This window comes from Canis lupus, chromosome 7 (assembly GCF_003254725.2).
Source record: "Canis lupus dingo isolate Sandy chromosome 7, ASM325472v2, whole genome shotgun sequence".
NCBI lineage: Eukaryota > Metazoa > Chordata > Mammalia > Carnivora > Canidae > Canis > Canis lupus.
Genome location: NC_064249.1, coordinates 42,262,064 through 42,287,188, shown reverse-complemented (window position 1 = coordinate 42,287,188; position 25,125 = coordinate 42,262,064). Strand labels below are relative to the sequence as shown.

The 25,125-nt window shown below is 55.4% G+C and overlaps 1 protein-coding gene across 6 annotated transcripts in view; it reads right to left on the bottom strand.

Annotated features, from left to right (window-relative positions):
- Nucleotides 1-25,125, bottom strand: part of KCNN3 (potassium calcium-activated channel subfamily N member 3) — a 133,071-nt gene that overhangs the window by 79,070 nt on the left and 28,876 nt on the right. For all 6 annotated transcript variants that reach the window (XM_035719125.2, XM_025431047.3, XM_035719123.2 and 3 more), the window contains exon 2: nucleotides 18,504-18,599. In XM_035719125.2, the coding sequence (XP_035575018.1) occupies nucleotides 18,504-18,599 (96 nt within the window). The remainder of the gene's footprint in view (nucleotides 1-18,503; nucleotides 18,600-25,125) is intronic.

The window sequence follows — 25,125 nt, the reverse complement described above, 5'->3', positions numbered from 1 at the left end:
ATCTCTCTGCAGCTTCTGTGGAGCCCATTCACTCGAGGGAAATAGATCAATGAGAAAGCCCAGCCCATGGAGGCTCTGAAGCTCACGGTCATCCTTCCCTGAAGCCCCGCCGAAAGGACAGAGGACGCCCGCTCCCACTCCCTGAAAGAGGAGCTGACCAAAAAAGTTCTTTAACTCAATAGCTATTTCTTATCTTTTATACAGGAAACACAAAACCTCTTTCTGAGCGACATCTCTTCTGCTTCAAACGAGTGCCACTTTCGTGACATTTTCAAGTACACCTGCCTGCGTGCACGGGAGCAAACATGGGGACAGGGATGGGATGCCTGAGGCACAGCTGCTGGTGGCCTCCATGTGAACCCAGGGTGGTGGGGGAGAGGGCCTGCCTCCTGGAAGGTCTAATGGCCAGCCCCCCCACACACAAGGGTATGCAACCTCAGCCGTTAGCCTCTAGGGCCCTGTGGGCATGGGGAGGGTGACACACAGGTGTCTGGAGAGGAAGGGGCCACACCTGCCAGAGCAGGGCAGGGGCAGGGGCAGAGCTCAGCATCAGCTCCCCTGCCCCTGGTGGCTTCCAGAACCAGCGCCTGCCCCACCACATGTGGGTGCTGCAGGGGTGCACATGGTAGTGATCCGACAGGTGCTGGGCCAGATGCTTTGTGCACCACGGCATCCCACAGGGGCAGTGACCCGCAAAGAAGGACCTGACGTGGGCAGCCTGGGTGGCTCAGTGGTTTAGCGCAGCCTTCAACCCAGCACCTGATCCTGGAGACCCAGGATTGAGTCCCACGTCAGGCTCCTTGGATGGTGCCTGCTTCTCCCTCTGCCTGTGTCTCTGCCTCTCTCTCTGTCTCTCATGAATAAATAAATAAAATCTTAAAAAAAAAAAAAAAGAAGGACCTGACGTGACCCTGCTTTACAGGCAGATACTGCCCTCCACTCAGGCACACCCACCCAGAGGAGCCTGCACACTGTCCGTGTCCAGGCTGGCTCCGGGCAAGGGGCAAGACTTTGCAGAGATGCAGGGAGGGTGTGGCTAAGCGCTAGTCCGTGTTTAGTGACCACAGGGCCCACAGTCCAGGCTCAGGGAAGTGGCTTCACCTAGACATCACCAGAGGTGACAGTGTGGGGACAGTCATATTTCCAGAAGACTGTCAGCCACAGATGAATATTTATCACCCAAGCACAGAAGGCAAAACATAATACCTAGAATATGATAGAAAAAATGGTATCCGTTTACTGAAACCCTGCAGCCAGAGCCAGGCACCAGATTCAACCCAAGGAAACCTGACTCTACCCACTTGGCCTACCTGCTGGACCCAGCACCCAGGCCCCCAACTGTCACTGGGGGGCGCCTCCTTGCTCTCGGGCCTTCCTCTCCAGTGCCTTTGCCCTCTGGAGCAGGCGTAGTTCTGCTGGTTGTGAGGGAGAGCCCCCCAGCCCCCTGCACTGTGACAGTCCCTTCCTTGCTGCACATGACAGGTTGGGGCTGCCAAGGCTCACCCGGGCCACGCCCAGTGAGTGCCCTTTGCTGGGGATGGAGCTCTGGGTCACCCTGCCTCTGCTCCAGCTGTGGGCACTGGGCTTTGGTCTCCCCTGGGCCTGTGAGGTTGCTCAGCCCATCCGCTGAGGCCGTTCCCGCCCATAAGCCTGAGAGCTCTCCGTCCTCATGCAGAGTTCAGAGAAGAAGGGAGACACTTGTGTCCACCTACAAGGTGCAATTAGGAGGTAGGTGGAGCCTCCAGACAGGCCCCAGGAGACTGCACACATGTGGTCACAAGTCACAGCAGGGATGCAGCTGAAAAGCCGGGCTGCTCCAACAGACGTGCACCTGAATGTTTCCAACAGTAAAACCCTCTGAGCCACAGGCCAGAATCCACACCTGTCATTTCGGTAACGACCTGGTACTATTCTTGGCTCCCACAACAGCCCTTATAACCCACTCATCAACGTCTGTCCATCCTCACACAGGTGATTTTCTTCAACACCAGAAAACCTACAACCCTGTCCAGTGTCTGCCCCACTGTCCTCCTGGGGGCCAACAGGAGTTTTGTTCTCTGAGCTCATGTTTTACAGTATTAAGTCTGTTGTTAAATGTGCTCGACTGAGCAGGCTGGGAAGTGTGCCAGGGGGAACAGGGCCCTCGGCAGTGCACAGCTGCACCCACAGCAGGCCGATCTGCTACAACTGCTGGCCACACAGGCCAGCGCTGGGCACAGGAGCCCCATGGTGGAAGGGACAGAAGGACTCCACCCTGTGGCACCTCCCCCACTAGGGGTGGGCCCTCTCCCCCCACCCACCTCATGGCCAAACTCCCCACATGGCCATGGCTGGCCCTGTCCCTGGCAGTGATTAAGGCCTACCACCCTGCCTGCTAATTGCTGCGATGGCCCCTCACCTGCACAGCCTGTCCTCCCTCCCAAGGCTTTGGACCTGCGCTGCAGCCAGGGACATGCTGCAAGGTGGCTGTGCACCTGTCCTTGCAGGGAGCCAGCTCTGCTTCTGTGCTGGGGCATTTCCGGCATGAAGTGGGCACCACTCACACCGTGCATATCGATGCGCTAGCCAGCAAGCACTAGCTTGGTCCACCTGAGCCTACAGTTCATAGAACTAGTCAGAAGCGTGGACAGGAAACCAGGAAGATTTTATTGGTGCTTAGGATTCATGATGTGCCTTCTTATCCACACTCACATCATGGGTGTCCCTCTGGTCACAACCCCATAGCAGTGGGGTTCAAACTGTCCACACTGCTGCTACTAGGTACCTGCTGGCTCCCCTCCTTCCCCTTCTCAATGCCCCTCTCAGGACCATAGGCTGTTTGAGGGCTGGGGGCACAGTATGCTCGTCCCCATCCTGGCACCAAGGAAGTAACCAGGGTTTGCCATGTTCAACTGAATCCAACAGAGATTAGTTAAGAGAAGAAATAGTAGCGATATTCATACACAGTCTCATCCCTTCTACACGGACAAAACCATTAATTGTCCCACAACCCTCGGCAAGCACCCGGAGAGGTGTAGTAACTTGTCCTAAGTTCACAGGCAAGGCTGGGATCTGAGCCCCGGCCGCCTGCTCAGAGTCTGACCCCCAGGCAGACAGCACACATGTCACCTCTCAAGTTGAGTGGGCAAGCAACATGGCAAACAAAGGCAGAAAAAAAAATATTAAATTTCCTTTCTATTTATAGCCCATTGACAAGTTCTTGAAACAGGCAGAGCGACCTTCCTATAGGAATTCAGCTGCCTGGATGTTAATACATTGCTGAGGGCGACAGGTAGTCTTAGCCTGACCCCCAGGACCCTGTAAGTCTTTTCTAACATATAAAAATTCCTTTAGAAACCTGCTTTATCTCTACCCCCCAAGATACATGTTGGTGATCATCCCCCAAGCATATGACCCACGGATGAACGTCCAAAGGGTCTCATGACTGAGTTTTTACAAAACAGTAATAAATGACATTTCCCAACAACAGCTAGTCCCCTCAGGATCCTGGAAACCCTGTTTCCAAAACACCTGGGAGGCTGATGCGCTCCCTGACCCCCTCCCAACTTGAAAGTATGCGATGGGCCACTCCTTGTGACCCTGGTGACTCCTTGTGACCCCGGTGCAGCTGTCCTGCCCATGGTCCCATCCCCAGGCTTTAATAAAACCACACTTTTGCATCAAAGATGTCTCAAGAATTCTTTCTTGGCCATCGGCTCCAAACCCCAGCATTTCCACATCAGTGAGGATGCCCTAAAAACCAGTTTATTATATTTTCTAGGAGAGACCCTTCATAGAAATATAATGAGCAAAGAAGAAATTAATAAACCTCAATTCTGCAGACAACCCCGCAGAGGGAATCTGAGAGGGACCAGAGGGACACAGGCTCTCGCAGGGAGGGTCCTCTGTGCAGAGCCAGGCTACAAGGATGCAGCTGGGCAGACACAGCCCCAGAGCACAGTCCGGGTGAGAACAAGTGTCCACATGGTCAGCTAAGACAGCACCTGCAGGGCGGGCAGGCCAGGGACTAGCTTGGGGCAATCACCCACATTCTGCTGCACTTTGGAATCACCTGGAGAGTGTGGAAATCCCTACACTCAGTGTCTCTCCAGAGGTTAAATCCAGTCTCTGGGGACAGGACTTGGGCCCCAGCATTGTGTTAAAGGGTGACTGCTCAGGGCCCCCCGGGTTGCTCAGTGATTAAGCATTCAAGTCCTGATTTCACCTCAGACCAGGATATCAGGGTCATAGGATTGAGCCCCACGTGAGCCCTGCTCAGGGGGAGTCTACCTGGGGTTCTCTCTCTCTCTGCCCCTGCCCCCATGACATGGTTTCTCTATCTCTTCCTCTCTAAGTAAATAAATAAAAATTTTTTAAAGATTTATTTTTTATTTATTTATGATAGACACAGAGAGAGAGAGAGAGGCAGAGACACAGGCAGAGGGAGAAGCAAGCTCCAATCCAGGAGCCCGACACGGGACTCGATCCCGGGACTCCAGGATCGCGCCCTGGGCCAAAGGCAGGCACGAAACCGCTGAGCCACCCAGGGATCCCCTATAAATAAATACTTTAAAAATAATTAAATAAAAGGTGACTGCTGGGTGATACAGCCAAATTTGAGGACCACTGGTCCAGAGCCTGCACCGTGACTCAGCAGAGAAGCAGCTCTCCCGCTGGGGATTAACTGGAGTGTGGACACTCAACCTGGGAAAGCTCCTTCCATCTTCCTGCCCCGGACATTTGGGGCCATGCCAGGGGAATGTGTTTCCTCTAGTTTTCTGGGAGCCTCAAAGAGAGCTGGCGGGTTGAAGACCCTGCCGCTCCAGTCCCAACTCCAGCCTGGAGGCTTTGGGCGTGTCATCCAACAAGGGAAGGATAAAGGCCCCTAAACGTCCACATCCTAATCCCCAGAAGCTGTGAACTTGTTAATACCACAGGCAAAGAGGAATCATGGACATGGATGGAATTGGCATGGTCATCTGTTGACTACAAAATCAGGAGACTATCCTGGATTATCCGGGTGGGCACAACATAAAGGTGGGGATCCCAAAAAGAGAGGCAAGAGGGATCGCTCAGGGATCTGATGGAAAGGCCCGGCCTCTGGGAGTGGCAAGAGGCAAGCAGACAGAGTCCCTTTGAGCCCCCGGGAGGCCTGCCACCCTACCACGACCTTGGACTTAGCCCAGCAAGACCTCCACAACTACACGACTATAAATGCATGTTTTCAGCCACCAAACTGATACTAATTTGTTTACAGAAGCCACAGGAGGCTGACCCAGGACAAGTGACAACAAACTGGACCCAGTGTGAAGATTAAGTGAGATAAAGTCTAAAAAACACATAGCTCCGCTCTCAGTGCTTCCAAACGATCAGGGGGTTCCCCCATGCTGCACCCCAGCTCCTGTGTAGGCCAAGAGGCCCTGGTGTCAGCACTGAGCTTGGCTTTTCTGACGGGGCCATCCTTCTGGGAGAGGGTGAGCAGCTTTCTCGAGCCCCATGAGGCCTGTTAACACGCCATGGACTGTTTCTGCTTCCTGATTCCAGTCCTGGGAACCAAGGGGAAGGGGTGCAAAAAGAGCCCCCAGGGAGCAGTCTCAACCACCAGCTGAGGAAGCCCCGGGAACAATCAGCAATAGCCTCAGAGACTCCATCCAATGGGCCAGGACTCAGGAGCTGCCAAGGGCAGGCAGGAACTGGACCCCCATCCTGCATGCAGAGGGCCCGGGTCTGCCGTCATGATCTTGTGGCAAGGAGGACCCAAAGCTACACGTTCATCACCCCATCTGGGCCAGGCTCGCTGGCACCATTTCGCCCAGTTCTGTAGCTGGTGCTCTCCACCCTCCTGTGTGGCCACTATGATCCCATTCCATAGAGGGACATGGACACGGGGCAGCTCAGCACCTTGCCCATCGTGTCATTAGCAGCAGAGCTGAGGTTCAAACTCGATTCCAGACCCAAAATGCCCTGCTCTCCCATATTTCATTTCTGTTCACAAAGATCCAATTAATATTTCAGTCATTATTGATTTGATCCTGGCAGCATGAGGACACAGCTAGCACAGACTATTAATCTTTATTTCTACCTCGAAATGTACTGGCCATGAAAACAGGGAAGCCTTAAGAACCACACACAACCAGACTAGAGACAAGCCCAAGGGAAATTTGGGGCCAGATGAGGAAACTTAACGCAGGTTCCAGTGGCAATAATCCCAGGTCTGTGCACCAGTCAGATGCCTCGGGCTTCCAGTGGCCCCTGCGCCAACCAGCAGGCAAGGGAAGATGCGTTCCCTCCCCGCCCCACGCACATGGACTCTCACCGCACGGGAATGTTGCACCAGCCCCGGGAACTAAATTTACCCCGAAGGGATACCCAGATCAGAATGTTCTCTGCTACACAATCCTGCCCTGGGTGTCCTCCTCGTTCTGATTCCAGAGCCAGGCAGTGTCGGCTGTAGAGCTTAGCCCTTTCAATTGGGCTTGAAAAGCACACACATGAAGCCAGGCCACAGTGACAGATACCACGTATTCAGACAGGAAAGAGGGGTACAGCTCAAGGGAGAGCCAGCAGGAGAGGGCAGGACTGGAATAGTGTAGGTGTAGACAATGCCCACAAGAGGGTTAGAGGGGAGGAAGGAGAGGAAGCCTGTGTCTGGGCAGCTGCCACCAGCGGGAAAAAATTCCTTTACAAGCTATCTCCTGCGTTCACTCCACTACAAACTGAGAAGCCCCCACATCAGGTTGGGTGATGTCACTGACCCGGTGGGCGACGGCCAGTCCTCAGGGACAGAGCCCTATCAGCCAGCTCTCTGGGAGGGTGGCCCATGGCCCCAGCACATCCTCAAGCCCGCAGGTGCGATGCTGCGGAGAAAGCAAGGATGCGAACGCCGGCCTTAGGGGAGCTCAGTGTCCGAGCCACACGGAACGCTGTGTGCTGAGGCAGCAGCTGAGGTTAGGAACAAGGGAAGAGTAACATTGCAAAACCCTAAGGTTCTCACAAAGCCTCACCCACTCAGTCCCTGCTCCACACAAAAGAGGGTCCTATGGAGCAAAAGCCCCAAGAGGCCTTGGCTCCCAGGGAGGATTCTGAGGCCAGGAGGCACTTCCCCACTGCTTTCTCCTGGGAGCCCGAGCACCAGGGAGCTGCCACCTGTATTCCTCAAGAGGAAGATTCATCACTGTGTCCTCTGGCCTGTGTGTGTTGGTGCAGGGTCCGGCTTGCTGCCAGGGGTCCCAGGGAGGGGGCTCCACCAATCACCAATCCTCCCACTCCTGGGCCTCGGCACTGGGAGTGAGGTTCCCAATCTCACACAAAATGCTTTGCTGATGCGGCTGGGGGTTGAGCTTCCTGCCCCTGAGCCCCTCCTGACAGACAGGGGCTACTGTGGTCCGGCACCTGGGTGCTTGACGACAACCACACCTGCTCACCTGCCCATCACACCCCCACTTCTCACTCCTGCCACACGGCACCCACACCCCCCATTCCCTGCATACACCTGCCTGAGCAGCCCCTTCCCTGGAGCACCCTCACTTCACGGGCCCCGGGAGCCCTGCCCGGCCCCACAGGTCCCTGGCAGATGGCCCCATGGCAGCCAGGGTCCTTGCTGTGCCCCCCACACCCTCTGTCAGCAGTAGTCCTGGCGCCCGGCAGCACGGCAGGGGTGAGAGTTGAGTGCTTATCTCCCCGTTAGATCACAAGCCTGTTTCAGGCAGGGCCCTTGCCGTCCCACGGTGCCCGGCTCACAACAGACCTTCAATAGCTCTGTGTTAAATAAAATAATCACCTTTTGTCCAGGCCTCAGGGGAGGCAGAGAACAGTTGCTATTTCTAACGGCAGCAGGAAGACAAATAGTGCCCTGCCCACCACCTCCCCCGAGTCCCCACGAAGTGGCGGTCACTTCTCTCTGCTCTCAAACCAATAAGGCTTCTAGCACGTTCTAGCAAGAGTCACAGAAAAGGCCAGGGGTACCTCGGGGAGAAGGTAGCCCCCACCCCGGCCACACAAATGAGGGGCTGAGGGCAGGGCGGGGCCTGGGAGCGGCCTCACGGTGCCCAGTCCAGCGGCTGTGGCTGCCCTGCACCTGGCAGGTGGATCCGCCACGGCTGGTGCTGACCTCCAGTGTGGGGCCAGGGCCAGCAGAAGCATGTCAGCAGGCACAGCCCAGCCCAGCCCAGCTGCTGTGGCTGAACATGGCTTCGGGACCGTTGGGGACTGGAGGCTGTGCCACAGCCAGTCTGGGCCACACCATGACCACCCAGTTCTATTGGTGGCTGGGTCCACGCACGGGGGCAGCACAGAGGCGGCATCCAGCCTGTGGCTCAGCTCTGTGCCCAGAGCAGGCCTTATTTGGGAGGGTAGGCCAAGGAGGAGCATAAAACCACAGCCTGAGGGGAGCCTACAGATGAGAGGACAAGAAAGACCTGCAAACATTCAAATTCCTTTTTCTCCATTCCTTCTGTTTTTAATGCAACACAAGGAAGATTATCTCCTCAGGTTCCATTTCTGGTTCCACCTTTGTCCCAACGGCATGGATGAAACGATCAGATCAGGCCCGCGGGATATAAGAGGACAGAAATGGGAAGAGCCCCGAACACATGGACAAGACGCTGACAACTAGAGCGACAAGCTGGGCAAAGGAAGCGGTTGCCTAACCAGCAAACCAAAGATGAGGCTTTTGCCCCAAAAAGCCAATTATATAAACAAGGGAAGGGGCCCAGAGCCAGGGGTGCGGAGCCCGTGGTGTAGCAGCTCTGTGACTGACAGTACGTTCACAAACGTGAGATTTGACATCCACTGACCAGCTGGATGCAAGTCACCGGTGCCAACTGTCTTTGGCATCAGGAGCAGAGTAAGAAAGCGGGGGTGGGGCCCTCTGTGCTGACCAGGTCACACACCTTGGCAGGGGCAGAGCAGCAAGATCACAGCAAATACAAGCCCCTAACCACACCGGGAAAGTGGGGAATGTTTCCTCTGGGAGGAGAAGACCCAAGAAGTGTAACCAAGGAGGCCGGGAGGGCAGGGGGCCTGAGGGTGCTGACCCCTTAGCATGGGACAACTAGGAGGACAGAAGTATGGGTGGGAAAGACAAAACTACTGGAACCTGATTCCCAGGCCACTGATAGGCCAAGGCTTGGGGTCTGAAGGGACGGCCATATGCACCCCAAGCAGGCCCGGGCTCGGGGGCAGTGCCCGGTGTGATTCTGAGGGCCAGGGATAGGTGGGGACATGGTAGCTCCAGGGGGGCAGCAAGCAGGCCCTCAGAGGGCAGGGGCAGGAAAGGATAAGACCCAGCACATCCCAGCCAGGCAGCCAGGACTTCCAGGAGGGGAGGCAGCATCCCAGCTCAGACGGCTGGGACTGCTACTGCGAGGGTGCTAGACCTCACCCTGAGGCAGGTCTGGGCCCAAGGGGATAAGGAAAGGGTTTCTAATAGCAGAGGAGCCTCTGTGGGGCAGAATGGTGGCTAGGGTCCCTCCTGGAGGGGTGTCGGGGGCATAGGCCCACCTATATTGCCACCCCAGCTGGTCTGCTCCCTGTCCTGCCCTAGGCTTTGTCATGGTAACACTCGCTCTGTTTTGGAGGGGAGTCCACATGGCTCAGCCCACCTTCCAGGCTGCTTTGGGGCCCTGCGGGAGCAGGGACAGTAAACACAGCCAGGATGGGGCTCTCTCCCCAAGGCCTGAAGCCTGGCCTCTCCCTGCCATAGGACGCTGGGTGTATCACCCACCACTAGGCTTCAGCGCCTTACCTACCAACAGAGAGGCTAACAGAACCTGCCTCCAGGGCTGTCACAGGGACTCCCTGAGGTCGTACAGATCCCAGCACACAAGAGATCAGCAAATGGTGAGCTGCTACTTTCATCTGTGGGTTTATAAACCGTCTTCCTAACCTAAATGTGGGATCAAAACCCAGGCCTGTGACCTGAGGGCGTCAGGACACAGGCCAAGCTGGCAGGAAGCAGGTGCCAGAGAAAGTGCACCTCCTGCCTTGGAGGGGCACCCACGTCAGTGGGCCATCAAATGGCATAAGTCAGCCTGAGGGGCAGTAGACGCTGGGGACTCGCTGCCACAGAACTGTATACACACTTAGAAACCGTTAAAGTGGTAAATGTTATGTACGCTTTATCAAGTTTTTAAAAACGCACTGAAATGACAGAGTCACAACATGACCCTGGGTGTACTGACCATAGGCCCAGCACGTCTATATCAGCCACATGTTCAGAGGAAGCAGAGCTCTGCTTGACTCGATTGTCCTGAATCTTTAATTCAAAGATAAACCAAGCACACTTCATGTCTTCTCTAGTTATTGGGTTTTGGAGAATTTGATCAGTGGTGATTTTACCATCTTTTTCTAGTGTCCTGCTGCTTGGGGCACTAGAATTCTCATTATTTTCTTGGTGGTCCAATGCAGTGACAATGGTAAGGAACACTAGAAATTCCACGGTGCCCTCAACTCCCCAAATCCTTAGAGAGTCAGCTACCTTTAGAATCATTGCATCTCTACAATGTCCCACACACTGACTGGCACAGCAGGAACAGCCACAGGGGTGGCTAGGAGAAGGCAGGGGTTCTCAAAACACACAGCCCCAGGCAGTGGGGCTCACTGGCTTTGGGGGCCCAGGCAGAGCACAGGGGCTCCACACCCATGCCTGATGGACAATGGCCATGTTGGGGGTTGGGGTGGGGAGACCATCATTTGAAGTCAGAAGCAACCACGACACGAAATGGGATAGATTAACTCTGGAAAAGGCATGGGTGGCAAACAAGCGCCCCCACAGGGATGTGAGATATTCTGTGCCACCCAGTGCTGGCACCCAGAGACGCCGTCCTCATGGAAGGAGGGCATCTGTCCTCATGGAAGGAGACTGGGACTTGGCACTGGGGAGGGAGGTTGGTCACTGACTTCAATTATCCTAAAAGCTTTCAGATGTCTGACCAGTTCATGCTTGTAAGAGACATAAGAGGAGTCACCTTTAAACTCTAAGACCTTCGTGCCAAAGAACTGTCTGAGATTCTTATTTCAGGTTGGAGGCTATTCTGAGGAGAGCCAGCTCCCTTTCTGGGCAGAGGCCAGGCGATCAGGTGAAGGGCAAGGCTGCCCAGACAGCCCCGCACCTGGGCCTACCTGTTACCAGACCCACTCACAGCCCCTTGCCCTGGTCTTTCTCTCCTGGCTGCTGGGCAGCCTTGATCATGGAATCCTGGATGCCATCAGAGGCCCCAGAGGTCACCTATCCAGTGTGCTCACTCCTCAGAGAACAGTGCTGCAGTTGACAAAGGTGCTGCCTTAGGCTCTCATCTGAGCTCACACACAGATCAGGCCCCTCGTGCCATGGACAAGAGACAAAGGTCTATGGTAGGGAAGCCCTGGGCAGGGAGGAGACAGGTGGACTCTGTCCTCAGACCTGCCATTCATTCAGCTGCCTGTGTTGGGACAGACGGCGACGTCTCACACCCTGGAATTTCAGCAGGAGCGTGCCTCTCCCCCTCACTTCATGGGCCCAGGGCACAGACACTGTGTGGTTCCCAAGGCAACATAGGGCCTGGGGGGTGGGCAGTGCCACCAGGTCCCAAGTCAGCTGGGAGCCAGCTTCCCATTCACAAACACTGCCTCCTCCCCAAACCAGCTTCCCCTGGCTCCATTCCAGGGCTCAAGGGCGGAGGACACCCCTGCCACCTCAGACGCCTGGGCAAGAGGAAGTCTGCAGAGCTCGGGCGGGCTGACTCTGCAGGTCAGCACCGTCTGTCCTGGCCAAGCAAATCCTAACATGCCCAGTGCTGCGGTTTTTCTACCTGCTAACAGACGCTGCACACCCCTCATCAAGGAGCACGAGACAGGGTGACATTTCCAAGTGACAAAACAGAAAGTCAGTTCAGGCATCTGAGAAACCCCGCGCAGGCCCCATGGGCTCTGGGAGGGCTGCAGGGCAGGAAAGCCCTCTTTGAGGCAGAAAGGGTTAAACCCAAGTGTTTAAATATTTAGCAAATAAACCCAAAATGTCACACAGAGACTGCCAGGGCTAGTGTGGTAACCATGGCAATCAATGGCCGGCAGCACCAGGAAAAGGCAGACACACGTGAGGGTGGCAGGGAAGGAGGCTCCCAGGCGGGCCAGCTTGCAAGGGCGGCCAGGAGGCCCCAGGCACCACATGCTGCCACCCCAGAGGCCAGAACAGGGCCGTGGCCATGAGGTCAGCCAGCCACACAGAGGCTCTTGCCTCCCCTACTGAGTGAGGGGAGTATACGTCTGCCCACCCGCCCCCACGCTTGTCCTCATTCCTTTGTCTATTCTCACTGGACACCTGCTCTGTTAGGCGCTCCGGGACACAACAGCATCACGTCGTCCCCACCGCACGGACACACAGCAGGGAGCCAGTGTGGGCCAGAAATGCAGGTTACAGTTCGACATCAGACACTCGATGCAGGGGTCTGAGCCAGTGGCAGGCCAGCTCCCAACCGGCGGAGTGGGGAAGCCAGGGACGCTCCTGGAGGTCTTGGGATCACAGGGGTCCCTGATCTATCTGTCCAGAGCATGCCTGGTCACCACCCCAGCTCTGAGCCAGTGAAGGCAGGTGAAGTCCATCAGCCAGCCAGCCAGGGACACCTACCTGAGGAAACGTCTACTAGAGGCCTTCAAGGACAGAGACCTGGCCCCAGCTCCCTTGGAAGACAGATATCCCTTCTTTCTCTTCTTTCTCCACAGCCCCAAATGCTCCGGGCCAGTTTCATCCAAACATACAAGGTCTCTGCTCCCAGTGAACACAGGGCTCAGCTGGAGCCTCATCCCCTGTGACACTTGCCCTGACCCCTGTGGCCACTTCTCAGCCTGGTCCCAGGGCATCAAGGTCAAGGACAAGTGGCCCCCAAGGCAGGGATTGGCCTGAATTATTTCTGGGTCCCCAGTGCCTGACACCAGGTAGTCCTGGAGGGTGCAGTTCAGAGGGACCTAGTTCCCCAGGAGTAGGGAGGGCGAGGCCCAGAGCCAGACTCCGCCTGAGCTGTCCTGTCACTCCCCAGTGGGAAGACACCAGCAACGCATTCAGCAGCGGGGCCTCGAGGCATCTGGACAGGAACGCCTCCTGCCCCCAAGATGCCCGCATCCTTGTAGCCGTGTGTTACACACACACATGCTCCAGCCTGTGGCCCATCCCGCTATGGGAGGTGAGCCCTCAGGAACATAATTTATGTCCTAGAGTTTGAAGCCATCTCTCTATCGGCTGAGAACTCACTGGCATTTAATAAAAACACCCACTTATACACACTGAATACATCACAAGTGTCCCAAGTCCTCGGCATCCATGTTTCAGTCCACGTGCTGGGAGGCCCAGATCTCAGTAGCATTGGGAGAAGCCTCCAGAAACCAGCATCAGGTCTCGAGAAGATCAACCCCCACACACAAGAGTGGCTACCTCCCCATTTTTACTTTGAATATGACCAGTCATTGCAAACCCATGAACCATCTCTGAAGCTCCCCTGCACCACTGGGCAGGGTGAACTTTCTGCCCTGTTCTGTGCCCTGCAGCTCCTGCATCCAGGCTTCACCAGGCTCCACTCCTGCCTCCAGAAGGTATGCTGCTCTGGGATGGCGCCAGGCTCTGAGCCACAGGCACCTCCTCCCTAGGGCGGGCACGAACACCCCCTCCTGCAGGCTCCTCCCCAGTGAGAGAGCCCCTCCCCCTCCTGCAGGCTCCTGGACCAGAACCTGGCCCATTATTTCCTCTCACTGCCAACTGGCCCCTTCCTGGCAGCTGATGGACACATGCAGTCTCTATAAAAATGGATCAAACACCCCTCCCTTAGCACTGTGTCCTCTCCAGCTGCCACTCTGGCTTCCCTACACTCACAGCCAAACCTCTTAGAAGACTGGCTTGCATTCACTGTCTAGCCTCCTACCACTGCCCTGTGACTGCCATTCCCAGGGGCTGCGCAGATGAGGGGCACATGGACCCTGCCACACCCAATGCAAATGACCAGTGTCCCCAGCACCTTGACCTCCCTGTGGCATAACCAACACTTCCACCTCCTGGGTCTCCTCTGGCCTCCCTGACTGTCCCTTCTCCTGCAGGCGTTGGCCCTGTCTCTCCTCTCACAACCCCCTCTCCTGGCCTCTGCAGCCCCAGCCTGGAGATGGCTAGGTTCCTCCCTGCCCCACCCTGCCAGACTTCAGACTCAGCCGCCTCACACTGACCTGGTTATCACTCCCACTGACCCTCCTTCTGTGGCTTCAATCTGAATGGCAGTCCCAACCCCCAAGCTACCCAAGCAGCAAGGAGACCCCTCCGCTTCTACACACAGGACCTCCATCCTAATAGATGACCAAGTCTGGTCCATTTCACTTGTTCAACATCCCTCGTGCACAGCCCCTCCTGTCCTGGCTCTTGTCTTACCCTCATTCAAAGCATCACCAAGCTTGAAATTCTTCCACAGTTCCCACTGCTGCTGCCCGTACTCCATGGATCCGTGTCCTCTTGCCCAGGACCATGTGCAGAGTGCAGCTGGGACACACTCTGCAAACTCCCAGCTCAGGGTCTTGCTTTCTTTTGAGGTGTCTTAATCACCCTGCCTGCCATGGAACACGTCCTTGGTTAAGCTCAGGTGTTTTGTGTGAATTCTCTAACACACGACAACCCTTTGTGGTAGGGACCATGACCAGCCCCATTTTGCAGGGAGGAAATTGACTAAGGGGGATTAAGTAACTTGCTAAAGACCACCAGAGGCACTGAAATGGACAAAGAGCATAATCTGAACCCAAACCCAGCTACCCTGAAGTCCTCATTCTCCACCCCCTGCTATCCTGCCTTCTGGGATGGAACCACAGACATGAGTCAGAGCCACCTTTGCTCAAGAGTGACAACCATGGGGAAGCACAGGTGATTTCGGGTTTCCAGGGCAGAGCACAGGGCTCCCAGGCCAGTTCCGCACACCGTGGACCCCACCACAGGTGTGGCCAGTGCAAGAGCGAGGGACAAGGAGCTCAACCTTGTGTCCTCGTTAGCAGCTTCCAACATGAGGCTCTGCAGCCTAGGGACAGGAGGCCAGCCTGACCACCAGGGTGGGTGGTGACACTAGACTGCACGGTTACTGGGACTCTCCTAGGAAGAACACCATTTTCGAAGTTTTGGTAAATAAATGAAATGTATTGTTTTTGTGTTTTCATTTCTTTCCAGGTCACACTGGTCTGGGGATAACAGATGCCCGAGCCTTTGAAATCTCCATGCTACAAAGACCCAAGCAGGAAAACCTGAGGAGAAATGGGGCAGCCATCTTCAAACGACAGAGGCCGCCTTGTGGGGAGTGTGGGCACCAGGGCTGGGTGGACGTTCTGGGGAGGCCCACTTCCTTTCAGGGGAGGGCAGACTTTCCAAAAACCCATGCTGTTCATCAAAGGAGAGCCCCCCTCGACCCGGGAAGGACCCCCACCTCGACCAAGGGAGGAGCCCCCCTCAACCAGGGGAGGAGCCCCCTTAAGAGGCAGTGGCTCCCTGTCACAGGCAGTGTCCTCAGAGCTACAGGTGATCCAGCACAGGTCACCTCTGGACCTTCCAAGCCTGAGAAGGTGAAGGCACCTCTGGGAGCCTTCCAAGCCTGAGGTCCTACTACAGGAAGCTAGAGTTTGCTGAAGAGCTACCCAATTTCAGGATTCTGCCTCAAGAACATTAGCCATCCAAAATGACAGTAAGAATACTATTCCAGAAGATACCCAGCCTCAGGTGTGTGAGAGTGGGGGGGGGGGGGGCAGATAAGAGGTACAGACACAGTTAATTGGGTCTCTGCTAAAACTGAGCCAAGTCAGTGGTAAGTGCATCCTCCACACAAGACCCTGCCACCAAGCCCATGGAGGAGATGTACCCCACCCCAGTCCCCCCAGATGAGAAGAAGCTGGCTGCCCGGCCCCACCCCTGCAGGTGCCCCAGCACTGCCCTCTGGACACTCGCCAGCAGGTCCCCCAGTTGCTGCAGGCCCAGAACTAAACCAGGAGGTTAGAACTTGGGAAGCTTAGGATCCCCGAGGAACCGAGGCCAAGATCACAGGGCCAAGGAGCAGTCCCAAGTGCTTGGACACTGGACATCTTGAATCAGCACCCTTATATTCAAAATGGGCACCACAGTCCCCTGCTCTCTGTCAGACACTGTGGGTCTGAGGAAATGCAAAGGTTAATGACATTGCCTTCCCTAAGTTTCAGGAGAAAGACACAGAACCAAGAACGGCGGGATCCCTGGGTGGTGCAGTGGTTTGGCGCCTGCCTTTGGCCCGGGGCGCGATTCTGGAGTCCCAGGATCGAATCCCACGTCGGGCTCCCTGCATGGAGCCTGCTTCTCCCTCTGCCTGTGTCTCTGCCTCTCTGTCTCTCTCTGTGTGACTATCATGAATAAATAAATAAAATCTTTAAAAAAAAAAAAAAAACAAGAACGGCAATATAGCTGGGCCGGATACATCCGAGGGACCTGCCTGTAGGAACAAGCCTCCCACACTGACTATGGGGACCTAAGCTGTTCCCACATCCCTCAGGCAGGAGAAGGCCCAGCTCTGGGTGGAAATAACCCTACTGGAAAGGTAAGGGGACAGTGGGAGCCAGGGACCGCTGACTCCCCGCGTGACAGGGCCCCAAGGCCACAAGGCACAGCTCCAACAGGCTGAGGGTGCAGGCAAACCCCAAGCCAGGGCAGGGCAAGGGGGGTCCAGCCTCCTGCAGGACTAGGTGCCCACCTGGTGGACCCGCCTGGTGCACGGATGAGCCCAGCTGGAAGTGAGGGGAGCAAAGGTCACAGGAAGGCCACCAGTTTCCATTTCTCAAACACCTAACCTGGACTCTCAGAGTCTAGCAAAGTGGGTGATGTGACTTCCATCCTTCACATGGAGAAACTGAGCCTGGAGAAGCTGTCACTAACCCAGGGTCATGCAGGCTGAACGGTCTGAGCCAGGACTCGATGCTACTGCTTTCACATAGTTTCTCCAAACTGTGAGTTCCGGGCCATGATGAGTGGCCAAAGGAAGCAGTGTCCTCTGCTACCCGTAACTAGGGCGCCATAGATACTGGGTGTGAGCCGGGCCCAAGGGTGCTGAAGGACATGGTGGCACTGCCCCAGGCTGGGCTGGGCCAGGCCAGGTCCTGCCTTTCCTCTTGGGCTTGGGCAACATCTTCCCCCAGAGCAGGGGCATACATAGCAAATGGGCTCCCTCCAGATGAGGACGTAGGGCATCCCGGGCCCCATGGCTGGTTTGGGGCAGGGTGGGACCTGGCCTGGGGCCTGGATGGTGACTCTTGGCCTCCGTCGGTTCCTAAGCCTGTCCCTCCTGCCCGTGCTGGGTCCTGCCTGGGGCTGGCTGGACAGCAGTCTGGATCAAAAGCCACCAGTTCCACGTAGATCCAGCCCTGTGAAGGAAGCTGTCTGGTAGAGTCTGACACAGCCCTCTGAGCACACATTCTGTCTGAAAGCCTGCAACCCCCGGAGACTAGAGAGTGCTCTGGTCATCAACAGCCTGGAGCCATCCAGGCCCACCCCAGGGCCCCTGACACCTCCACCCCTGCCTCTGAAGCCACCCCACCCAGAAAGCCCCAGAAAGCCCCATAACAACAGAGAGGAGATTAGTGTTTCCGGCTCACAGAGTACTCCCCATCTTGTCCTCCCAGCAAAGGTGCTCCAGACAGAGAAAGGTTGCAGGGCTGGCCAAAGACATGCTGTGGGAAGAGGTCCTGGCTGAGACTCAACCCAGTTTTTCTGACCGAGCTCTGGTCTTTGTCAATGTGTCGCCTGCAGCCCAGATGTGGATCTAGCAGCCCTCCTCCAGCCAAGGGACCGGGATTATATCCAGACTTACATGCATGTGAGGAAAAGCATCTGGAGCAGGTCAGTCGGCAGAGCAGGGCAATGGGGGGACCCCGGTGTCCCAGGAAGAGGATGCAGATCTATGGACTCCTGCCTGCCCTTCCCAGCCCAGAGGGCCCCTGCCCCCGTCCACCAGACTGGAAGGGCACCCAAAATCTCTCTGGGAGCTGAGTCACCTCTGAGCGGAGGAAATGGCAGCCCCCTCGCCCACATCAGACTTGTATTCTACCTAGAAAATGACTCCTTCCCCGCCTTCAGGGTTCAATGGGGGTAAAGTCTACACCACTCAGAACTACAGACTGTTGGTAGGATTTGGTGCATTGTGAGAGTATAGGTGCATGCAAGGGGACACGGGACAGGTCTGCCTCAATGGGGGTCAGTGGCTCAAGCTCTGAAAAGGTCCAGCAAGAGGCAGAAAAAGCAAAGGAACTCCTGAGGCCTTCTCATAGTGCAGGGGTGCTGGGTAAGGATCCTGGCGAGGACTGCCCGCCAAATCACGAAGCCATGTTTGCTTCTGCGACCTCCAAACAAAGAGGCTGTCACAGCCGTTCTAAAGCCACAGGGCAGCCCCAGATCCCCTCTTCATGAGGGTCCAAACTGGAAGGGAAGAGCCATGATCAGACCTCCTGCACACTCATGCAAGCCACCTCCCAGGGGCAGGCATGGGCACTGCACCAGGAGGGGAGGGGCCAGCACCTACCTGGACTTCCCGTGTATGGTAGGCGATGATCAAACCCAGAAGGATGATGGTAGACAGACTGATAAGGCATTTCAGGGCCAAGGAAAACATGGAATCCTGCAGGAGAAACGGAAAGGGAATTAGGACAGCCAGGAATGGGGCCAGCAAGGGGCTCTGCCAAGGGGGAGGGAGACAGGGGCGCAGTTACCAGCCCTCCCTTGGGGTCACCAGCCCTCTTTTGGGCTGGGCCTGGGCCCAAGCAGCCCCCTCAGCCTCTGTTTTCTAGAGTTAAAGCTTATTTGCGTTCCTGGGATGGAGGCTGCTGGGCAGGACACCTCGCATTCGCTCTCCGTGGTTATTTGTTGATGGAGCGTATAGGACTTTGCCTCCGTGCTCATACGTCATATGAACATAATTCCTTTTTGTGCTGCTATTATATGGTTAGGGCATCAGTATCGCACGAGCATGGGCCTGTCTTTCCCTGAACAGACCTGACCCAGCAGATCCTTCCATCTCTGCCAGTGCAGGGTTTTCTTAGGCATGAATTCGAACGTCCTGGCAGGTGCACTCATCCCCCATTTTAGGTCAAGAACAGGGAGGGATCAGGGCAGCAGAAGAGCTGCTGGGGAGCAAGGGGGTCCCCCCTGTGGAGGGAGGGCAGGCGGGGGAGCCCCCAGGGTTCCCTGCATCTTCCAGCCCCAGTGCAGCACAGAGAACCTCCGGGGCTCCTGGCTATGTAACCTTAGGCTGCTTGCTCCACATCTCTCTCTCTCTGCCTCAACTGTCTAATGTGTCCGGGGGAGGGGGTAACACCAGTGCCTGCCTCAGAGGGTTGCCGGGAAAAATCAAGGCCAAGTCCCTAGACCAGGGCTTGGCCATGGGAGGCATGGCTGCTTCCGTCACTCACTTGGCATCCTCTGCAGGTTCAGGGTGTCCAGACCAGGACACGGTGCCCTGCTGGGCGTTTGGAAGCCAGGAAGTTGGGACGACTCAGGGCCCAAGGGAAGATGAGAATGCAGCCTGAACTCCTGAGCACTCACTCCCCAGAGAGGCACGCATACAAGCAACACCCCGTGCTCACGCACTGCTGCTCATAATCACACCTGATTTCTGTAAAGCACCTTATAGCTTACGAGGTTTCACATAGTTGCTCTCATCCACCCTCACAACAGCCCTTGGCCTCTATTCCAACCTCACAGACTTTACGGGACAAGGCTCTGGGGCAGGTGGCCTGTGCCAGAGTTCAAAGCCAAGGTCTCTGACGCGAGCCTTGCCCAGAAGCCCTCAGGCTTGCTCTGCGAAGGTCGTACCCACTTAAGCAGATCTGAATGACAGCTCAGGACAGTAATGGAAAGTATTTCCAAGGCAGGATGCGATGAATTGCCAAGTGACGCCAACAGCAGGGCGGGGGAGGGCTGGATGGAAGGAGTCCCCGAAAGCACTCAGGGCAGAGTGATAGGCGGCTCAGGTCAGAAGGGTTAGGTGGTGGGATCCAGCAAGGCTAGCTCTGGAGTGAGGGGAGGGCTTGGACCTGCAGATACCCGACCCCATGCTCCACCCCCTACCCCCCCCCCCAGGTGGAGACAAGGAAGAGCCTCTCCCTGGGGTCTGTCAATCCAACATTCATTTATATGATACAATTCCTGGGCGAGGTCCCCTTTGTGCCAGACAAAATTGTGCTGGGGCCCAAGGGGCAATGGATGAAATTGTTTTCATGAAGTTTCAAGCCCTTCTCACTGCTTGAGCACCAATGGATGTGCTAGAGCTACAGGATGTTTGGAGAGTGCCCTGCTTGCCAGGAGCTTCCCACCTGGCTCACGCACAAGCCCCAACTCTGTGGCCCGTGTGCGGATTCATCCAAGGCAGGGAGGGAGGTCTCCATTCTGCACACAACAGTCTATACCTGAGCCAGCTTTTGCTGAGCCTCCATAGTCCACCAGGTGATGAAGCGCAGCCTGTGGTTGCTGGCCCCACACACACGTGTGGAGGTGTCCAGAGCTCTGGCTGTGGGCACGGAGCACACAGAGCAGACATGCAGACTTCATGCAGGTTCTGTCTTTCGAAGCACAACTGCGTGCCTGAGACACCACCTGACCTAGAGGTTTGACCGACAGAGGGCTGAAGACAGCAAGCTCTGAACTCACACTATCTCAGAACAAGACAAACCTCCCTCCAGGAGCCAATGGGGACAGCTCACACTGTTCTTGAGGCAGAAATGACCCTAACTTCTCCCGCCAAAGGAGCTGAAGGCATCTGGGGAGCATCACACATCCCCTGGGAAGGGCTTGGGATCAGCTACACATTTCAACCTCTAATTTGTTTCTTTTGGCAGAAATGAACTAAAATCAGAATCCAAGTCTATTTCCAACATTTTAGAGGAAGAGGTAAAGGGAAAGGGGCCAGGTGCTGTCTCCCCTCCTTTGAGCCTCTTCCTTTTGTTCTAAAACTCAAAGCTTTTACATAAGAGGCAACTTCCACCTGCTTCTTGGTTTGGGTCAGCTCCAGCCCACAGGGAGACAAGCTCTGCCCTGGAGCAGCAGGACCCTTGCCTCCTTGCAGACTTCCTTGCATTCTACTACGTGTCAATGAAAAATAAACCATTAACAATTTTTAAGAGCTGGAAAACACATCACAAGTCTGGCTGGGCTAGAAATGTTTTCTATTTGTTAAAATGTTGAATTATCATCTTTTCTTTGCTGCCTCAGCTCCAAAGAAGCTTGAAATTGAGATGGTTCATCTGGGGAACAGAAGCCCACTAATTAGATGCCAAACACCACATGGGGGTACCTGCCACCTTGCTCTGCCCCCAGGCTCCCATCCGAAGGGCCAGAGGGGCAGAAAGACTGGGGGGGGGGGGGTTCCAGTCAAAGGATCAACAACAGAGTAGTGACCTTAATATGCAGGAATGCTTAGGAACTACATCCCCGCAGATGAGTCATTTTTAAAAGCCATTTATTCCTAAATGCCCAACACTATGAGAGTGCTTAAGTAAATTTGAGAATAGCCAGTGATGGAGCACTAGGCAGCCACTTAAAACCATTTCTGTAGAGAATACGTGAAGAGAAAAGACTCATGATATATCAACTGAAATGCCCAGACACCAAAGCTGCATATACAGTATTTCCAATTATTTTTAAATGTTGTACTTTTTTAACATAAAAAAGACTGAGAATATAGTATCACACTATTTAAAGCGTCCTAGCACACAACCTGCAGCATGTGGCTGTATAACCAGCCAGGGAAAGCTGTAGCCCCACAGACACTACGTGACACTGTGCTACATCCAAGCTCTGTGTACAACAGGTGCTTCATAGGTGCTTCTTGAAATTACTTAATAACAAATTGCTTTTACCCAATGTTTATTGAGTACCGACTGTGTACCAGGTCCCAGACGAGGCTTCTCACATGCTCATCCTACATACAAGTCCACAATGTCTCCATTTTACTGATAAAGAAGCCAAGAATCAGAGAGACAAAGTGACTTTTCCAAGTCACACAGCTAACCCTGATTTCAGCTATATACCAGAATTTTCCTATATGCCATTCCTCCCCCGCTGACTGAGACTGTACAGTCATCCTGGCAGAGGTGGCCACAGCCGTCCCCTGGGGCTGACCTCTCAGGGTCAACATCCACCTGTACTACAGCACCACATAGGGGCCTGCCGTGTAAGGTGGGCATCGTTGAGCCACTTTTACAGAGGAGGAAGCAGAAGATCCATGACGTTACCCAATCCAGCAAGGCAGGACTCGAGAACCCAGGATTACTCCAGATCCCGAGCCGCAGTCATGCACCAGCACCCCTGCCCACCCTGCCCTGCTGTGAGGACTCAGGGCCACAGGTATGTCCTCCCCTGAGGCTGTACTTCCCCGAGGCTGTGTGGAGCACGGAGAAGTGTGTTCCCTGCTTCTGCATCAGACTCGTAGCTTCCAAAGATAGGCCTGACTTGTAATGATTACGGTAGATCTTCCCAGAGATGCCCAAGTCCAAAACGTGTTTGGCTCATTGGGACATTAGGCCTGTGGGGATGAAGAGAAGCTTAACCAAGGTAGGGGTGTGTGGGTGCCCCCCAACCAAGCAATGCCCCCCAGGTGTGTACCTGCACACATGCATGCACCTGTGCTCCATTCGTGGTCTCCGCCACGGGCCTGAACTCCTGGGAGGGAAGAGACGATGTTACCCAAAGTCTTCATTTCCTGAACTAAGATCTGCATGTTGTGCATGCAATCTGGGACATCATAGATTTAGAAATGTTTTCTATCGGATAAGGTCAACTTTTCCTTATTTCATGGAGAGGCTCCAAACTTGGCTGATATTCAGCCTCAGCCTAATCCTCCAGCTCCAGAATGGCCATCCTAACCAGACGCTTGCTAATGGACTCCACACAGGAAGGAGGCCTTCCTTGGTGCTGCTTTCTGCCCCCACCGCACCCCCGACTCTCCCGTGCTTCCCATACCAGTGGTTTAAGGTTGCAGCAATTTACAAAGATGCTCCCCAGACATTTCAGAAAAGCACCTGTGGCTGCCCTCAGTGGGCCATTCATTCACTGACCCATTCACCCTATGCGTGTTTACTGCACACATAGCCATGGCCAGGCCCTGTGCCGAGTACTCATGCAATACCAAGGATTCCTCACCTCCTCCACCTCCCCAACCCCCCACCCCGCCTGCTGAGCCTGAATCCCACCAGGCAGATGAAGGGGCAGGTGAGTAGGGCCTGGAGAAGCTGGGCTGGGATGGTCAGAGATGGCTAAGAAGCCCAGTGGAGAGAGAAGGCCTATAGGCAGCCCTTAGGTGACCAGGCATGATGTGTACCAGAGGAGGGGCTCCTGACCATCCATCCCAAATGTGAGATAGGGATGCAGACAGCACCTCTCCCTAGACAAGTTCCTGCTCCACTCACTGCCCCACTGAGCCTGCGGTGTGTGAGGCATATTCTCAGCACAGAGTGAGGCTAAGTGGCCACCCTCCTCTCTGGCCCAAATGCCGGCAGGGACACCATGAGAGCTACCTGACAGGGGCCAGGAGCAGGGCCCTGACCTATGCCCATGGGAAGACAGCCACTCACCCCTTCCCCAGTCTCTGGGTACTGAGCTGGGAGCTCTGATTCTGACCTGGGTGCTCTGCAGGGTGGCCTTACATGGAGCAGCAGACCTCCCCACCTCGCCAGGGCAGCCGCACCTCTGCCAGGATGGCCAGCTCCCACCACCAAGGGTGCCAGATCTGCCCACTATGTGCACTGGCTCAAGTGCCATGGTGGAAGCCCCAGAAGGACAGGGGTTTCCAATCCTTCCACTTCCACATCCCCGTGCATAGGGTGTCATCAGGCACATAGTAGGTCAATAAATACTAGTTAAATGTTACCTATTTGAATGCAGTTGGTGCGTTTTTGAGAAGTGTGACGCAGGTGGACACTTCCATCTTGACTTTCCAGATGTGGAAACTAGAGGCGTAGAGTGAAGGCAGCGGCCGACACGGACTGTGTGCTCACTGCGGCCAGGCACTGTGGCCACTGCTTTCAACCCTCCCAGCCACCCCATGGGGCCTGGGGATGCTCAGTCACGTGCCCACCAATCCTGAGCGATGAGAAGCCAGGGACTGGATTCCAGGCCTCAAAGGGAGCTGGACCCACAGGTCTGTGCTCCCTCCACCCAGTGGGTCTCAGGCCAGCCTCCCCAGTGGGACCAATCCCCTGTATCACCTGCCCCCTGACAAGGCTCCCATCATGTCACTGCTGAAGCTCTGTCACTGGCACCACAGACCAGAAAGAGCCTCAGGTCAGGGCTGGGGTCTGTATCATCCCCACACATGCGCAGCCAGGGCCAGGCCCACTGTGGGGAGGGCAGGCGGGGATGTGTGTGGAATGAAGGAATCCAGTGGTCTCCCCCCCCCCCCCAAAAAAAAACCCATCAAGCTAAATTGGCCTGGGGCATTTCTCTGTGGCCTCCCCTTTGTCATTCCCAGAAGGAGACAGAACCTGATGTCTGAGGGACACCACACAGTTAATAACAAGGACACTCGGGTCTAAGCAGAGGGGACCATGTGATGCTCAGTGAAGCTGGCGTGACGGCCAGGACACCAATTAGGAGGACACAACCCACCGCAAGCCCTGGATCTCCTGCTGCCTGATGCCCCAAGGAAGTAAAAAAGGTCATTGAGGAGACTGTGGTACCAAAATATCAAGTCAGATAGGCCACCCCCAAGGCCACACATGTAATTCCAATTAAGGAGATGGTTTCCTTTACAAGGTCTGAGCAGAGGGGAGCTGGCACATCATGAATTCTCGACTACGTGCTTATTTATAGTTTACTTTCCTGCCTCACTTCAACATTGGCAAAGACTCCCTGCAATTCAATCAGTTTTTATTACATGCCTGCCACGTGGCAGGTAGGATAGGCACGATGAGGTCTTTCAGACGGTGGTTTGCTGTTTGCCCTCCCACAGCACCAGAAGCTGGCCCACCAAGGACTCTTCTGGACGTGAAGGAAGCACTTTACAAACGTGCGCTGGGGGAGCGGGTGTGAGAAGGCCTCTGGCTCGAGCTCCACGCCATGAATCCAGGGGCGTCTGTCCCCCAAGCCCAGCAGGTGGCTGGCGGTGCGAGGGAAGCCGGCCAGGCACCTCCAGCCCAGGCCATTCCAGAACG